Genomic DNA, 18,433 nt, shown 5'->3' on the forward strand with positions numbered 1-18,433 from the left:
TTCTTTTCTGTTACACGTCTGTGTGATCTGGTCATGCTCTGGTCATGCTCTTTGGAAGCTGGTGGTGGGCAGGATGGTTATTTGAGATCTATACTTGTGGACAGAAAGAAGTTGAAGCAGGATTGGGCTGAGGAAGAAGCTGAACTGTGGTAAGGGCTCAACAAAGCCTTGGCTCACCGGGTGAAAAATGGTGGTGACAGGTGGAAACATATGACTTTATCCCCTCACCTCACTGAGTCTTCTGACCATGCTGCCCAGGGAGGGCTTGACCTCTGACAGAGACTAGCTCCCTGCAACTAGAGCAGTCCCTTTTAAAAACGTATTTGTTTTAGGCTGTGCTGGGTCTTCGCTGCTGTGCAGGCTTTTCTCTAGTTGTATGTGTGGGCTTCTCATTGCACTGACTTCAGTAGTTGTAGCACACGGGCTCCGTGGTTGGAGCCGCTCCTGGGCTCAACTGGTTCAAAAGTTGAGCGCATCCGCTTAATTGCTGTGCAGCATGTGGGTTCTTCCTAGATTAGGGATCGAACCCGTGTCTCCTACATTGGCAGGCAGATCCTTTACCAGTGAGCCACCAGGGAAGCCCTAAAGCATACCCTTGAAGGGAGACCTGGGGGCACATCCCTTTGCTAGCCGGCTAGCAACCCTCTCTAATATTAACATAGAGTGTTTTTAGTGTAATTTCTCTCAACAAACAAAAGGCATTACATTTTCAGTAAAGAATACATGCTGTATATTTAAGGTTGAATTCAAAATTGCCATTAGAGTTTATATTCCATGGATTAGCAAATGGTCAATATTATATTTCCACGAAGGCTGGAATTAGCTGTTGATTTATTCATCCCACAAACATTTCTTAAGTATCTATTGTATAGTAGTCTCTGGAAACTGAAATATGAATAAAGATGCTTTTCCCCTGAAGTGGGAGTTGGATTCTAGTAGGAGGCAGAGAAAACAGACAAATGAAACAAAGTGGAAGGAATTTAATAGGTAGGTGTAAAAAAGACACCATAGAAGCTAAAGGGGGATGAAGGAGCCAGGGGTCAGCTGTGTCTGCAGACCTCCTCCTGGGAGGGGAGGCGTGGGCTCCACCTCTCAGAGGACAAAAAATATTCCCAGAGGAATGTTACAGGAAGAGCAAATGAATGGGTAAAGGCTCAGAAGAACGAAAGAGCGTCTCACACGATGGGAACCACAAATAGACTATGTGACTGAGACACAGATTGTTTAAGGAAGTGCTGAAATGTGGGGGAAATACATACCCAATTATCTTATTCATTTATTAATACAATTTTTATTTGTATTTTACCTAGCCAGGTTTCCTCAAAAGCTCTTAACCACGAGTTTGTGAATTTTTTGTTTGGTTTTGTGATAACACCCTTCTGCACACCTTTTTTGGGGCTATGTTGAAAGATGGTGTTGATTGAGTCTGCCAGGCCATGGGTGCCGTAAGGCTGCTCTATTTCTAGAACCCTAACAGGTCTGTTCTTGACTTGATGTTGACAGACAAGGGAAAGCGAGGATTGGGCACCGTTCCTGGGGATGCTGCGACTGTGTCTGTCTGTTCCTGGAGGCTGGAATACTGAACAGTGTTAGAAGGAACACTCTGCCTTCCTGTCATAATGAGTCCTTAGCAACCAGCTAGTTCAGGTCACAGACAGGGAAAAGAGAGACAGCAGAGTCTTTGGCTCTTTCTGGTGCAGATAAATTGGTCTGAGGAAGTTGGGAAAGAAGATCCAGTAGCACAGCTACAACCTTGGCCATGGCGTGTGTAACCTTTCGAGAACCAGTATCGGCCACAGTGGGAAAGCGGATGGTGTTCACAGGTAAAGGGCTTTTCTGTATGTTTCACAAGGAGCCTGAAGCTTCCTTAACCGTTCACCTACATGATACTCAAATGACAATGGACCTGAGAAAGAAAGAACCACACACACTTATTCTACATGATTCTGTGGCTCTTATTATGCACTCAGCCTGGGCTGAGTTGCCTTCAGAAGATTTGTGATGTCCTGTTCTCACTAATTTAGGAATTTTTTCATATCATACAGTTTATGTTTTGTGTAACTGGGGCTGCTTTGATGTTAATACAAATTATAGTAGTGATCATATTTTCATTATTACTGATTTAAGTTTCTTATATTTTTAGAAACTTGACATATTTGATTGATAAAAATTTGAGCAAGATGTAAACTTAGTAAAATGTTGGCTGGCGTTTTGTTCCTTCAACTTGCTTTAAATGATTTGGATGGTATGTCTGTGTGGAATTATATATATGTATAATGGAATCATTCAGAAAACAAAGATCATGGCATCTGGTCCCATCACTTCATGGGAAATAGGTGGGGAAACAGTGGAAACAGTGTCAGACTTTATTTTTTTGGGTTCCAAAATCACTGCAGATGCTGATTGCAGCCAGGAAATTAAAAGACGCTTACTCCTTGGAAGGAAAGTTATGACCAAACTAGATAGCATATTAAAAAGCAGAGACATTACTTTGCCAACAAAGGTCCGTCTAGTCAAGGCTATGGTTTTTCCAGTGGTCATGTATGGATGTGAGAGTTGGACTGTGAAGAAAGCTGAGCACCGAAGAATTGATGCTTTTGAACTGTGGTGCTGGAGAAGACTCTTGAGAGTCCCTTGGACTGCAAGGAGATCCCACCAGTCCATTCTAGAGGAGATCAATCCTGGGTGTTCATTGGAAGGACTGATGCTAAAGCTGAAACTCCAATACTTTGGCCACCTCATGTGAAGAGTTGACTCACAGGAAAAGAGTCTGATGTTGGGAGGGATTGGGGGCAGGAGGAGACGGGGACAGCAGAGAATGAGATGGCTGGATGGCATCACTGACTCGATGGACATGAGTTTGAGTGAACTCCGGGAGTTGGTGATGGACAGGGAGGCCTGGCGTGCTGTGATTCATGGGGTCGCAGAGTCGGACACGACTGAGCGACTGAACTGAACTGATAATGGAATCACTTTGCTGTGTACATCAAACTAATGAAACATTGTAAATAAACTATACTTCAGCTTTTTAAATGTAGTTAAATAGAATATAACTAATTGTGATTTCTGCAAGAAATGTCACATTTTTTCTTATTTTCTTTATGTTTTAAAATCACAAGCCTATTTTTAAGCATATCCCTTGCTTATCTGTAAATTCTCACTGCAATCATGAGAAGCTTGGCTCCCACTCTTTGCCACCCATTTATTTAACTGTTTAATTCCCACCAGGTCTCCCGCATTGCAGGCAGATTCTTTACCATCTAAGCCACTAGAGAAGCCCTATATATGTGAATGCAAGTATCAGAATTGCTAACCAGTACTTCAGGAGAAGAAACTTTGTCAGCTAGAGTACAATGCTTCCTTACCTTCCTTTTGCCTTTGGGCTTAGGACTCTGCTCATTTCCAAAGTTGCTTAAGGTCAAAGTTACCAAAGGTTCAGCTCCTTTTACCCACTCCCTCCAGGGAGACTGGTTTATATATTTGTAATCCTGTCACTGTGTGAATTCTATTCTAAAATCCCCCAGACTCCTAAATGATTTTTTAAATTTGCGTACACCAAGGTTTGCTCTCAGTGCTGTAAATCTTCAGGTTTTGACAACTTCATAAGGTTACGTACCCACCAAGACAGGACTTTTCAAGGCTTTAAATGCCCCTGTGCTTCAATCACACATCCCTCCTTTTCCCTCACTGAGTTCCTGGCAACCACTGATCGTTTTTCTTTCTCTAAAGTTTTGCCTTTTCTTGGATATCACAGAGCTGGAATCATATAGTGGGTAGCCTTTTCAGATTGACTTCATTCACTTGTCAATATGCATTGACATTTCCTCCATGTCTGTTCACGGCTGGAGCGTTCGCTTATTTTTATTGCTGAAGAGCCTTCCCTTGTAGGGTTGTATTACAATTTGTTTACCTAATCATCTTGGCAATTCTGGAAAAAAAAAAAAAAAAAACAACTTCTATGAGACTTTCACATGGATATGTTTTCAAATCAATTTGGTACATACTCAGCAATGTGATTGCTGGATCACATGGTAAGACTCTGTTTAGCTTTGTAAGAGACTGCCAAGTTGAAATAAGTCAGAAAGAGAAAAACAAATATCATATCTTAATGCATATGAGTGGAATCTAGAAAGATGGTACAGATGAGCTGTTTGCAGGGAAGGAATTGACATGCACACATAGAGGACAGATGTGTAATCACAGGGCAGGATGGGGAGAGTGAGACGACCTGGGAGAGAAGGGTTGACGTATATACACTACCATGTGTGAAAAAAATAAATGACCAGTGGGAAGCTGCTGCATAGCACAGGGAGCTCAGCTCTGTGCTCTGCGATGACCTAGATGGGTGGGGTGGGTGTCAGTGGGAGGGAGGGTTAGGAGGGAGGGGATATATGTATCCATGTAGCTGATTCACTTCGTTGTGCAGCAGAAACCAACACAACACTGTAAAGCAACTATACTCCAACAACAACAACAACAACAAATCAGAAAAGAAACTGCCAAATTGTCTTGCATAGCAGCTGTACCATTTTGCGGTCTCGCTTGCAGTTCAGTGAGAGCCCCTGTTACTTTGCACCCATGTCAGCATTTGGTGGTCTTTCTATTCTCACCTTTAGCCATTCTTACCAGATGTAGTTCTATCTCACTGCTGTTTTAATTCATAATTCTGTAATGGCTGATGATCATATACTTATTTGCCATCTGAATATTTTCTTTGATATGATGTCTGTTCATAATCTTTGCCTATTATAAAATAATTGTTTATTTTCTTATTGTTGAGTTTTAACAGTCCTGCAGGTATTTTAGAGACAAGTCTTTTATCAGATAAATGTTCTGCAAATATTTTCTCCTGGTTTGTGGCTTGTCTTTTCATTTTCTTAATATAGTCTTTGATAGAGCAGAGCACAAGTTTTAGTTTTAATAAACAACTTTAATATTTAGTTTAATAAACCACTCTAATATTTAAATTTATTAATTTAGTTTTAATGATCGATTTTTCTTTCCTTATGCTTTTGAAATTGTATCTAAAAATTCATCACCAAATCCAGAGTCTCCTAGATTTTTGTCCTTGTTTTCTTCTAAAATTTTTTACTATTTTATGTTTTCATTTGTCTATAATTCATTTCACAGTGATTTTTGTATCTTTTAAACTTTTCATTTCCATCAGCCAATTGATTTCCTTTTCTGCTTAAGCCAGCCTGGGTTGGCTTTTCTGTCACTTGCAACCATGAAAGAGTTTGAATGATCCTTAAAATTTATTATAATCTATGTCAGTGTGTACTTAGTTTCATGTATTTACATAGCTCAAATTCTTATCACTTTTGATAGGCTTCAGGTTTTATATTATGTTGATGCATAATAATTCACTTCATGTTCTCCTATATTTTATATTTAAATTCCAATTTTCCTCTGTTATAGTTAAAGCTGCATGGATACTTTTGGGTATTTTTCCTTCTCTATTATTTTCTCATGGCATATTTACAGTGAGCGGAATTAGGTGGTGAAAGATACAAACGTATTGAGGCCATAGACTTCAGAGGATTGTATAAAATACTATGAACAATATATTTGTATTTAAAGTCTGCAAATAGTTTTAAAAATCACTGTTATTTATTTTTTATAATGGTGAGTTATACATCAATGCTTTTGACTATAACATTAAAAATTTTTGTTATGAATATTTTAGAACATATCTCACTTACCTGTCACTCATATTCAACAATTTATCAAAAACTTCCCTCATTTGATCACTTAGTTTTTTTTTTAATTTGCTAAAATATTTTAAAGTGAATTTCAGATATTCTATTATATCCTACACATTTCACAAGCATGCATGTAAGTTGCTCAGTAATGTCTGACTCTTTGAGACCCCATGGACAGGCTTCTCTGTCTATGGGATTTTCCAGGCAAGAATACTGGAGTGGTCATTTCCTTCTCCAGGGGATCTTCCTGACCCAGGGATAGAATCTGAGTCTCCTGTCTCTCCTGCATTGGTAGGGGGATTCTTTACCACTGAACCACATGGGAAGCCCCACGTATTACACTGTGCATCACCCCCCCCTCAAAATGGATTTATTCTTACATAGCCACATTGTCACTATCACATCTAGCAAAATAAAAAACTATCCTCTGACAACATGTAATAACTAGTCCATGGTAATATTTCCCTCATTGCCTCTAAAATGCATTTTTACAGTTGATTGCAAAAATATGGATCCGAATTAGGTCCACACATTGCATTTGGTTGTGTTCTCTCCTTTGATGTCCTATAAGCTGGTACACTATAACTGTGGAAAATTCTGAAAGAGATGGGAGTACCAGACCACCTGACCTGCCTCTTGAGAAACCTGTATGCAGGTCAGGAAGCAGCTGTTAGAACTGGACATGGAACAACAGACTGGTTCCAAATAGGAAAAGGAGTACATCAAGGCGGAATATTGTCACCTGCTTATTTAACTTATATGCAGAGTACATCATGAGGAACACTGGGCTGGAAGAAACACAAGCTGAAATCAAGATTGCCGGGAGAAATATCAATAACCTCAGATATGCAGATGACACCACCCTTATGGCCCAAAGTGAAGAGGAACTCAAAAGCCTCTTGATGAAAGTGAAAGAGGAGAGTGAAAAGGTTGGCTTGAAGCTCAACATTCAGAAAACTAAGATCATGGCATCTGGTCCCATCACTTCATGGGAAATTAATGGGGAAACAGTGGAAGCAGTGTCAGACCTTATTTTGGGGGGCTCCAAAATCACTGTGGATGCTGATTGCAGCCACGGAATTAAAAGACGCTTACTCCTTGGAAGGAAAGTTATGACCAACCTAGATAGTATATTAAAAAGCAGAGGTGTTACTTTGCCAACAAAGGTCCATCTAGTCAAGGCTGTGGTTTTTCCCGTGGTCATGTATGGATGTGAGAGTTGGACTGTGAAGAAAGCTGATAACCAAAGAATTGATGCTTTTGAACTGTGGTGCTGGAGAAGACTCTTGAGAGTCCCTTGGACTGCAAGGAGATCCAACCAGTCCATTCTAAAGGAGATCGATCCTGGGTGTTCATTGGAAGGACTGATGCTAAAGCTGAAACTCCAATACTTTGGCCACCTCATGCGACGAGTTGACTCACTGGAAAAGACTTTGATGCTGGGAGGGATTGGGGGCAGGAGGAGAAGGGGACGACAGAGAATGAGATGGCTGGATGGCATCACCGCCCTCTGTGGACATGAGTTTGAGTGAACTCTGGGAGTTGGTGATGGACAGGGAGGCCTGGCGTGCTGTGATTCATGGGGTCACGAAGAGTTGGACACGACTGAGCGACTGAACTGAACTGAAGCTGGTACAGGTGGAAGCAGTGACAGACTTTCTCTTCTTGGGCTCCAAAATCACTGTGGATGGTGACTGCAGCCATGAAATTAGAAGATGGTTGCTTTTTGGAAGAAAGGCTATGACAAACCTAGATAGCATATTGAAAAGCAAAGACAGGTCCATATAGTCAAAGCTGTGGTCTTTCCAGTAATCTTGTATGGATGTGAGAGTTGGACCATAAAGAAGGCTGAATGCTGAAGAATTGATGTTTTCAAACTGTGATGCTGGATAAGAAAGAGTCTTGAGAGTCCCTTGGATAGCAAGCATATCAAACCAGTCAATACTAAGGGAAATCAACCCTGAATCCTCACTCATTGGAAGGACTGATGCTGAAGCTGAAGCTCCAGTACTTTAGCCACCTGATTTGAAGAGCTGATTCATTGGAAAAGACCCTGATGCTGGGAAAGATTGAAGGCAAAAGGAGAAGAGGGCAGCCAAGGATGAGATGGTTTGATGGCATCACCGATTCAATGGACATGAACCTGGGTGAACTTTGGGAGAAGATGAAGGACAGAGAGGCCTGGGTGTGCTGCAATTCATGGGGTGGCAAAGATTCAGACATGACTTGGTGACTGAACAATAGCAACAATAAGCTGGTACAGTCTTCTTTCTTTTCTTGTTGCTGAGACTGGGTCAGTCATCCAGCAGAAATACCCAACATTCTGAATTTGCCTGGTGTCATGTCATTTAATGTGTTCCTCTGTCCTCTGTGTTTTCCAAAATTGGAATCTGGCTCTTGAGGTCCAACTCTTTGGGCAAGCTTGTTACTTAAATGCTGCTGTGGTCAACATATCATTCAGATCAGATGTTACAATTTTAATTTCTCCAAGACCCATCACTTAGGACCTTTCTAAGTTGTTGGGACTTAGTTCTCTTCTTTCTGAATTTGGAACTGATCTCAATGAGAAGCTCATATTCTTATAAAGATATTGGTGTAAGTGGGTAAGAATTCTGGTTAGGCAAATAAAAAGTTGATGTGCTGCATACTATAGTTGCAATAAAAACATGGAAAATATTTTGTCACGATTAATAATTAATGAAAAAGCAATCAAGTATCATGAGAAATCATTTTAAAATTTATGCTGAATGCCGATATATGAGGAAAAACTAAGTGGATTATCAGAGGATGAGAAAATAGCTCAGAAGTTTTGCAGAAATTTTGAGGATGATTTCAGAGCACTTTTAAGAGTTTTATAGAGTTTTTACTAAAGCCTAATTTAATTTGGGGGCTTCCCTAGTGGCTCAGATGGTAAAGAATCTGCCTGCAATGCAGGTGACCCAGGTTTGATCCCTGGGTCACGAAGATCACATGAAGAAGGGAGTGACAGCCCATTCCAGTATTCTTGCTTGGAGAATTCCCTGAACAGAGGAGCCTGGTGGGCTACAGTCCATGGGACGGCAAAGAGTCAGACACGACTACATGACTAACACTTTCACTTTCAATTTAATTTTAAAATCGAATTTTCCCTTTTTGCTGTAAGTGTAACACTCTTCATACTTATTGATAGCTATAATTGTTTTAATTCCAATCTCTTTCATCTCTAGTGAGACTCCATTATTCTGCGAGATGATTCATGTGTATTTACTTAGTGTACTGCCATTAACGAACTAATTTGCCGATTCATTACATTTTATTTTTCTGCCCAATTTTAATATCTTTCCCTTTAAAAATATTTTTTATTCTAAATTTTTATCATATATATTTGAAATTGAATGTGACAAACAGAAATTGAATCCTTACTGAATACTGAAAAGTTAGCCATGAGCTTCAGAGGATACAAAAATGAACAGGAATAAGATTTTTTTTGTCTTTTAGATATGTATAATCTGTTCTTGTTAGAACATCATAGGTTGTCCCATTTTCCTATTTAATCTAAATATTCACCACAGATGTCCTGGGAATGTAGTGTGACATAAAAAGGAGACAGAAACCCAGTTCCAAAGGCCTTGAGGAACCAAGTGGAAGAGGTGGGGATGGAGGACCATTACCTCACGGGATGCTTCACAAACTACTCCCTGTGCTTTTTAAAGTTTTGTTTCCTACTCCTTTCTTTGACTGGCATAATTAGAGAATAAATTGCCTCCTATATGATGGATGGATCTTAGATTTTATTTATTCTGCAACTAATAAAGGGATAGAGATTCTTGTGGAAAAAACTGTCAGTAGGTCCAACTTTTAAAACGTCTTTTAAAAGTTGATATGAAACATATACTTGAGTAACTAATTCACCTAGTGTCCAGCTAGATAACATTTTACAAAGTGACCATACCAACGCACTTACTTTTTAGACTAAGAACATGAATATTTTTGCCATCCTAAAATGTTCCTTTATATCGTTTCCCAACCAATTCCCCCAAAGTAAAACATCGTTTTTATGTTTAGAATCCATATGTTTTTGATAAATGTGAGTTTAATTTGATGGGGGGTACTTTTCTTGTCTGTATTTTTGAAACATTTTATTTGCCGGCTTATTCTTCCATGTAAGTTTTATTATCAATTTGCTAAGTTTTATTACACAGTGAAGAGATTTTATAGATAGTGTTATTTTGGCATTAAAATGGCCTTACTATGAAAACTGATACCATAAACAAAATTCTGAAGTGATTTTAAAGTATCTTAGAGCGTGCTTATGTATTTTTACATCTGTTTGCAAACAAATGATACTATTTGTTTACTCAATTCCAGGTCCCATGCTGCTTTGAAGTTATAAAATTACATTTTAAAAGGTATATTTTTTATTAAGATTTTTAAAATAAATTTCTACTTGGCCCAAATTGAGAGACTGATGGAATAATTCCTATGGAATATTAAATTAAAAAGGCCCCATAAAAGATAATCTAATTTAACCTATCATTTTTCAGATGAGAATACTGAGGTTCAGAGAAATGAGTGACCTGCTCAAGGTCACATAGTCTGGATCAGAAGGATGACAGCCTAGGCCTGCTTCTTGTTTGTATGATGAATGATGCACGTTATATTCAGGCAGGTGCGTGCATGCTCAGTTGTGTCTGATTCTTGGCAATCCCATGGACTGTAGCCGTCCAGGCTCTTCCATTCGTGGAATTTCCCAGGCAAGAATACTGGATTGGGTTGCCATTCCCTTCTCCGAGGGATCTTCCTGACCCAGAGGTCGAACCCATGTCTCTTGCATCTCCTGAATTGGCAGGTGGATTCTTTACCATTGAGCCACCTGGAAAGCCCAAGTTACATCCAGATTGCTAAGTAAATATATTAATGTATTTATTCAGCCATCAGAATCTACTAGAAAATCTGTACCAGGAATATTGCAGAATTCCACCATGGGACTTCTGTTAAAAATATATTAGAATTGGAAATACTGTCTAGGAAATGGCCAAAAAACATTATGATGAATGAAGTTATAAGTGGTGAAAGAAGTACATAAATGTGTATGTGATTTTGAAAAGCTTGCTCCATTAGCCTGGGTTTCAGACCCATTTATTCATCTCGCTTTTTGCCCTGTGAAACTGTCACACTCATAGTTATGTTTCAAATGCAGTTGTTTTAAAAATAGAAAATGACTTCATACAAAACTGCCAGTGGTTTCCTATTAGAAGAAAGAACCAAACAGTCCTCCTGGAAATTCAACTTAAGTCTCATCATTGTAATTCAGGAAGCAAACTTGTCACCTTGTAAAAAACTAATTCATGATAAAGCTTACACATTTTAATGGGCCTGACACATTTTGTTGGCTAATCTGCATTTTATTCTGTAACTGTAGCGTGTGATTTGCCTGAATCAAAATTTATCTACAAGTGACAGCAGTTTCAAATAAATCCTACCTTAAATAATTGGCCAGGTGAATCATCACCAATGTGACTTCCAGAAAAAAAAAAAATCAGTTGCTGGCATCACTCTGAAAAGCACCTAAACCAAGCCCTTAGAAGAAGACTTTAAAGGACGAGCTTTGTCTCATACTCTAGTTTTTTGTTTTGTTTTTTAGACAATATACAACTTTATGGTATGAACTAAAGGAGAAGAGCTGATTTGCTTTTCTGAGCTTTGGCTTAATTTTCCAAGGTTGATACACTCTTAGGTTACATTAATATCAATATGTTAAATGATGGAGAAATGTGCACAGTTCAGTTCAGTTCAGTTGCTCAGTTGTGTCCGACTCTTTGTGACCCCATGAATCATAGCACGCCAGGCCTTCCTGTCCATCACCAACTACCGGAGTTCACTCAAACTCAACCCCATCGAGTCGGTGATGCCATCCAGCCATCTCATTCTCTGTCGTCCCCTTCTCCTCCTGCCCCCAATCCCTCCCAGCATCAGAGTCTTTTCCAGTGAGTCAACTCGTCACATGAGGTGGCCAAAGTATTGAAGTTTCAGCTTTAGCATCAGTCCTTCCAACGAACACCCAGGACTGATCTCCTTTAGAAGTGTGCTCAGTTCAGTTCAGTTCAGTTGCTCAGTCGTGACCAACTCTTTGCAACCCCATGAATCACAGCACGCCAGGCCTCCCTGTCCATCACCAACTCCCAGAGTTCACTCAAATTCATGTCCATCGAGTCGGTGATGCCATCCAGCCATCTCATTCTCTGTCATCCCCGTCTCCTTCCACCCCCAATCCCTCCTAGCATCAGACTTTTCCAGTGAGTCAACTCGTTGCATTAGGTGGCCAAAGTATTGGAGTTTCAGCTTTAGCATCAGTCCTTCCAGTGAACACCCAGGGTTGATCTCCTTTAGAATGGACTGGTTGGATCTCCTTGCAGTCCAAGGGACTCTCAAGAGTCTTCTCCAGCACCACAGTTCAAAAGCATCAATTCTTCGGCAATCAGCTTTCTTCCCAGTCCAACTCTCACATCCATACATGACCATTGGAAAAACCATAGCCTTGACTAGACGGACCTTGGTTGGCAAAGTAATGTCTCTGCTTTTTAATATGCTATCTAGGTTGGTCATAACTTTCCTACCAAGGAGTAAGCATCTTTTAATTTCATGGCTGCAGTCAGCATCTGCAGTGATTTTGGAGCCCAAAAAAATAAAGTCTGACACTGTTTCCACTGTTTTTCCATCTATTTCCCATGAAGTGATAGGACCAGATGCCATGCTCAGGATTAAGTAAAAAATGTTTTGTGTTTTGGAGACAGGGTTTGAAAAAAGGAACTATTTTGTCAAAGATTAACGATGGTTCACTGTGCCACCTGCTAGGAAATCAACATGAGGAGCTCGTTTCAAGAAGCAGAGCTGTCAATGGAGCTGTCATGTCCTTGCTCCTCCTAACCTTTTTTCTTTCGTTCTTTTCATTGGAGTATAATTGATTTACAATGGTGTGTTAGTTTCAGTTGTACAGCAAAGTGATTGAGTTACACATACATATACATTTCTTTTCAGATTCTTTTCTCATATAGGTTGTTACAGAATATTGAGTATAGCTCTCTGAGCTATACAGTAGGTCATTATTGGTTATCTGTTTTACATATGTTGTTGTTTAGTCACTAAGTTGTGTCTGACTCTTTACAGCCCCATGGACTGTATAGCCTGTCAGGCTCCTCTATCCATGGGATTTCCCAGTCAAGAATACTGGAATAGGTTCCCATTTCCTTCTCCTGGGTGTCTTCTCAACCCAGGAATCAAACCCATGTCTCCTGCATTGGCACGTTGATTCTTTACCACTGAGCCACCAGGGAAGCCTATTTTATATATAGGCATGTATATATGTTAATCCTAAACTCCTAATTTATCCCTTCCCCTACTCCTCTCACCTTTGGTAACCATGTATGCTTTCTACATTGGTGAGTCTGTTTTGTAAATAATGTCATTTGTATAATTTTTTTATATTTCACATATTAATGATATCATTTGATTTGCCTTTGACTTGCTTCACTTAGTACAGTAATCTCTAGATCCATCCATGTTGCTCCAAATGGCATTATTTCATTCTTCTTATGGCTGAGTAGTATTTCATTGTAAATATGTACGACGTCTTCTTTGTCTGTTCCTCTACTGATGGACATTTAGGATGTTTCCATGTCTTGGCTATTGTAAATAGTGCTGCAGTGAGCATTGGGGTGCAAGTACTTTTTGAATGACAGGTTCCATTTTTTCCAGACATATTCCCAGGAGTGGTATTGCTGGATCATATGGTAGCTCTATTTTTAGTTTTTTAAGGAAACCCCATACTGTTCTCATAGTGGCTGGACCGATTTACATTCCCTCCAATAGTATAGGAGGGTGCCCTTCTCTCCACACCCTTGTCAGCTTTTGTTTGTAGATATTTTGATGATGGCCCTAGATTTGATTTGCATTTCTCCAATAATGAGTGATATTGAGCGTCTATTCATATGCTTGTCAGCCATCTGTGTATCTTCCTTAGAGAAATGTCTATTTAGGCCTTCTGTCCGTTCTTTGATTGGGTTCTTTATTTTATTTTTTGATATTGAGCTATGTGAACAGTTTGTATACTGTTGGTTGTATCATTTGCAAATTCTCTCTCACCGTCCTTACATTGTCTTTTCTTCTTAACACTTCTGCCCACAGTCTTCTTATCCATAATTTGAGCCTAGTAGTAACTATTTCAGGTCAGGAAGTCCCCTGGAGAAGGGATATAGTAGACCCCAGTATTCTTGGGCTTCTCTGGTGGTTCAGTAAAGAATCTGCCTGCAATGAGGGAAACCTGAGTTCTATCCCTGGGTTGGGAAGATCCCCGGGAGGAGGGCATGGCAACCCTCTCCACTATTCTTGCCTAGAGAATTCCCATGGACAGAGGAGCCTGGTGGACTACAGTCCATGGGGTTGCACAGAGTCCCACATGACTGAGCGACTAAACACAGCACATATTCTATGATGATTTAATGAAATGAGAATGCCTGATATGATAAGAATTCAATAACTTTTTGGACTTAAAAAATAATGTATGTTATCTATTTTCTTCAGAAGATCTTGGAGAGGACTCAAAAATCATCTTACAATCCTATTTTTGATACTAAATCAGCCAAGTACACATTATTTCCTAAAGTCTTAAGCCATAATTGAATTTTTAATGGGCACAGAGAGAAAAAAAATCTAAGACTATCTAAGCCCATGGTTTTTAAACTTCAGTGTGCATGTGAATCACCTGGGAAGCCTTGTTAAAATGCAGATTCCAATTCCAGGCTTGAGAGCCTGCATTTCTAACTAAGCTCTCAGAGACGCCCAAGCTGCAGGTCAAGGGACCACACCTTGAGCAGCGAGGACCTGAACTCTTCTGGCCCCTCTAGTCACTGCTGTGACCTTGGACTAGGTGTTTATCTCTCTGTGCTTCATTTACATCATCTGTAAAACAGCAATATTAGTATCTACTTCATAGGGCTGCTGGGAGTTTTAAATGAGTCAATGCACATAGAGTACTTGGACCACTGTCCGCATAATCTATTATCTCAGATTACTAGTGATACGAACTAGTCAACTGCTGGCTAAAGGCCCAAAACAGGAAGTTATTTGTGATGCTAATACTTGGAGCTCACACACATATACATTTTTAAGCTGTTAACTATTGGCCTTTTGCATCTTCCTATAAACCTGATCTAAATAATACCAAGGAAAGCAAGTTGCATTACAACAATGTTGTGGGAGAATGTCAGGTTTTTTAAAAATTAAAAAGTTAATTAATTTTACTGAAGCATCATTGATTTACAACGTTGCATAATGTAGAACAGCAGATTTTGGAATTCTTCCTTAAACCTCATGAATTCCCGTGATCTTGGTTAGGAAAACGACCCATCATTTTGTGGTCAGGAAGGATGGAAGGGTCACCCTGGGGGCTCTGGGTGTAAAGTCTTTCTCTTTGTCTGTCTCCCTAGAGCTGTGCTTCCCTCCCCTTTTTCCTCCTCTCCTGCAGGAGGAAGCCTGCTGTGGCAGATGCTAGTGAATTGTGCTTCTCAGCAGGTGGTAAAGGGTGAAGTGCCTGCTGTGTTACTAGCCCCAGTTGCTAGCAGTTATCTCAGAAAAGGTGGAAGCTTTCACAGCTCTTACTAAAAGGCCCTTTTGACCACAGATATCATTTTTTTAGTCACTCGTTTATTTAGTTTACTTCTTTTTATTTGGTTGCTTCCTCCAGTTGTGGCGAGCTCAGGCTTCTCATTGCAGTGGCCTCTCTTGCTGCGGAGTACAGGCTCTAGGTGCGCGGGCTTAGTTGCTCCATGGCATGTGGACTTCCTGGACCAGGGATCAAACCCATATCCTCTGCACTGGCAGGCGGATTCTTATCCACTGTGCCACCAGGAAAGTACCCACAGGTATCATCTTTAACAAAATTACACCTCAGGGAAGAGTCCCAGACAGGTAGAAGATTACCCATTCCTTTAAGAATAATGGTGCTTCTGGAGAAGGAAATGGCAAACCACTCTAGTATTCTTGCCTGGAGAATCCCTACAGACAGTGGAACCTGGCTGGCTATAGTCCATGGGGTCGCAAAGAGTCAGACACGACTGAGCGACTTCACTTTCACTTTAAGAATAGCAGCGGTCTGAAAGTGACCTCGAAACACTTTCAGTGGTCAAATCATTTCTCTGAGGCAGCACTTTCTAAAATAAGGAAATAATTTCTGGAAGCTACAGAATTGCAGGCGAGGCAGTCATTTGAGAGGAGGAAGTTCTGTATCCGGGGTTGAACTGCACAGACCTGGCAAGGAGCTCCAGCACCCCATTTCCAAGCTGGGGCTGAGCAGGACAGACTTTCCCTGATGAGGATTTGGGAGCCTGAGGAAAGCTTCTGGAGGAGGAAAGGCGAACTCAGGTTTATTTCCAAGCCTCATTCTTGTTGGTCAAGAGACCTGCCTGGGAATGGAGGTGGGGGGACCAGAGGCAGAGCCAGGAACCCCAAGTGGGTCGGATGAGTGCAGCACCTCCTAGGGTTACTAGACAATGATGAACACTCAGCGGCACACAACTGGGGGAGGGCTGGGGCCACTGAGGAACAGGGAGACTTGATGTGCCTGGAAATGGGAGCCACATCCACTTTCCACCAGCAATACTAAGACCTCCCTGCAGGGGACTCTGAACTAACCAGTTCCACAGTTAGGGCACTTATTCTTGTAATGTAATTGTGTAGAAAAACCACTTGTCAAGACATTTATCAATGCAGAAAGCCCCAAATTCTGGGTGAGTTTTTCTGGGGTGTTGGAACCTGCACTCAAACAAGCGCATGGAGAGACTGTGACACAGGGGGTCACATGACACCTTGTGGGACCCACATAGCCCCTTAGGCAGCAGGAACTATTCGTCCTCTGCCCCTGGAAGGTCACAGTTCCTCCAAGGCTGGAGGTCTAATTGGCCTCTAGTCAGAACAGAAGTCTCAGTTCACAACCATTGGTTTTTCTCTTTTTTTAATTAAAAAATGTGTTTTAGCCCAATGTTCACTGTGGTGACTCAGTGGTAAAGAATCTGCCTGCAAAGCCAGAGGTACGGTTTCTATCCCTGGGTGGGGAAGATCTCTTGGAGAAAGATATGGCAACCCACTCCAGTATTCTTGCCTGGAGACATTCCATGGACAGAGGAGCCTGGTGGGCTACAGTCCATGGGGTTGTGAAAGTCAGACACGACTTACCAACTGAAAACAACAATGTTCACTGCAGCACTATTTACAATAGCTAGGGCATGGAAGCAACCTAGATGTTCCATGTCCGTCAATAGATGAAGGAATAAAGAAGTTGTGGGACATATATACAGTGGAATATTAGTCATAAAATGAGTGAATTTGAGTCAGTGGTAGTGAGGTAGATGAAACTGTCAGGTGAGTGTATGCTCCTCGGTCCTGTCTCATCACAACAAAGATTTGAAGTGACGGACATTAAAGCCCTCGCAGGTCACAGCTCTCGGGTCTTGGACAAACTGTGTTATAGCTCTTAGACAAATCATTGTTACAGCTCTATTTCATTTAGAAGATAGCAGGAGAATCCATCCTCAAAGCGTGAGGGCATGCCAACCCAAAGACGGGAAGAGAAGAAAGTGGAGGAGTGTGCCAGCGTGTGGGAGAGAGAGAGAAAGCAAGCGCTTTGGCTCCTCCTTTTATATGCTTTTTCCTTCCCCTGGGCCTGCCCTGTGCAAATTGGGCTTAGCCAGGAGGGCTGTTTGTTCTACTTGAGGTCTTCACTCCAGGCCTTGGACCTTCCTTTGTTCTATTTTCGCGGGCTTTTCCCTTCCCTGTCTTTTAGCCACTGCCATTTTGGACTCCTGTTTCCTATTCTAACTACCTAACAAAACTAAAATCTGTTATACAGAGTGAAATAGGTCGGAAAGAGAAAAACAGATATCTTATATTGATGACATATATATGGAATCTAGAAAAATAGTACTGATGAACCTATTTGTAGGGCAGGAATAAAGATGCAGACATAGTGAATGGACTTGTGGACAGAGGGGGAAAGAAAGGGTGGGATGAACTGAGAGAGTAGCACTGACATATATACACTGTCATGTGGAAAATAGATAGCTAGTGGGAAGCTGCTGTATAGCACAGGGAGCTCAGTTCGGTGCTCTGTGATGACCTACAGAGGAGGGATTGGGGGGAGTGGGAGCAATATTCAAGAAGGAGGGGATATATGTATACATAGAGCTGATCCATGTTGCTGTGCAGCAGAAATCACCAGAACATTGTAAGACAATTATCCTCTAATTAAATGTAAATGTAAAATAATTTTATAGTTGATTTGCAATGTTGTGTTAGTTTCAGTTGTACAGTAAAGTGAATCAGTCATACATATGCATGCATGCTAAGTTGCCTCAGTTTTGTCCAACTCTTTGAGACCCTATGGACTGCAGCCACCAAGCTCCTCCGTCCATGAGATTCTCCAGGCAATAATACCAGAGTGGGTTTTTATGCCCTCCTCCAGAGGCCCTTCCCAACCCAGGGATCGAATCCGAGTCTCTTGCACTGGCAGGAGGATTCTTTACCTTGAAGCCACTTGGGAAGCCCCAGTTATACGTATACATGTATCTATTCTCACATGCATGTTTTTTAAATATAAAGGTTTCCAAGTGTAATTTAAAGGCTGAATTTTTTTAAAGATGGAAACATTAATATAGTTCAAATTAGTGTGTGTTATTTCATTCTGTAAATGATGATATAGA

The 18,433-nt window shown here is 40.8% G+C and overlaps 1 protein-coding gene across 1 annotated transcript in view; it reads left to right on the forward strand.

Moving 5' to 3' along the window:
• Positions 1 to 1,759: 1,759 nt before the first annotated feature.
• The window catches only part of SPMIP2 (sperm microtubule inner protein 2), a 135,613-nt gene continuing 118,939 nt past the window's right edge, over positions 1,760 to 18,433 (forward strand). The window contains exon 1 of the mRNA XM_055404607.1: positions 1,760 to 1,823. Within this exon, the coding sequence (XP_055260582.1) occupies positions 1,760 to 1,823 (64 nt within the window). The remainder of the gene's footprint in view (positions 1,824 to 18,433) is intronic.

The sequence above is a fragment of the Moschus berezovskii genome, chromosome 19 (assembly GCF_049115385.1).
Source record: "Moschus berezovskii isolate FMDL1 chromosome 19, NW_MosBer_1.0, whole genome shotgun sequence".
NCBI lineage: Eukaryota > Metazoa > Chordata > Mammalia > Artiodactyla > Moschidae > Moschus > Moschus berezovskii.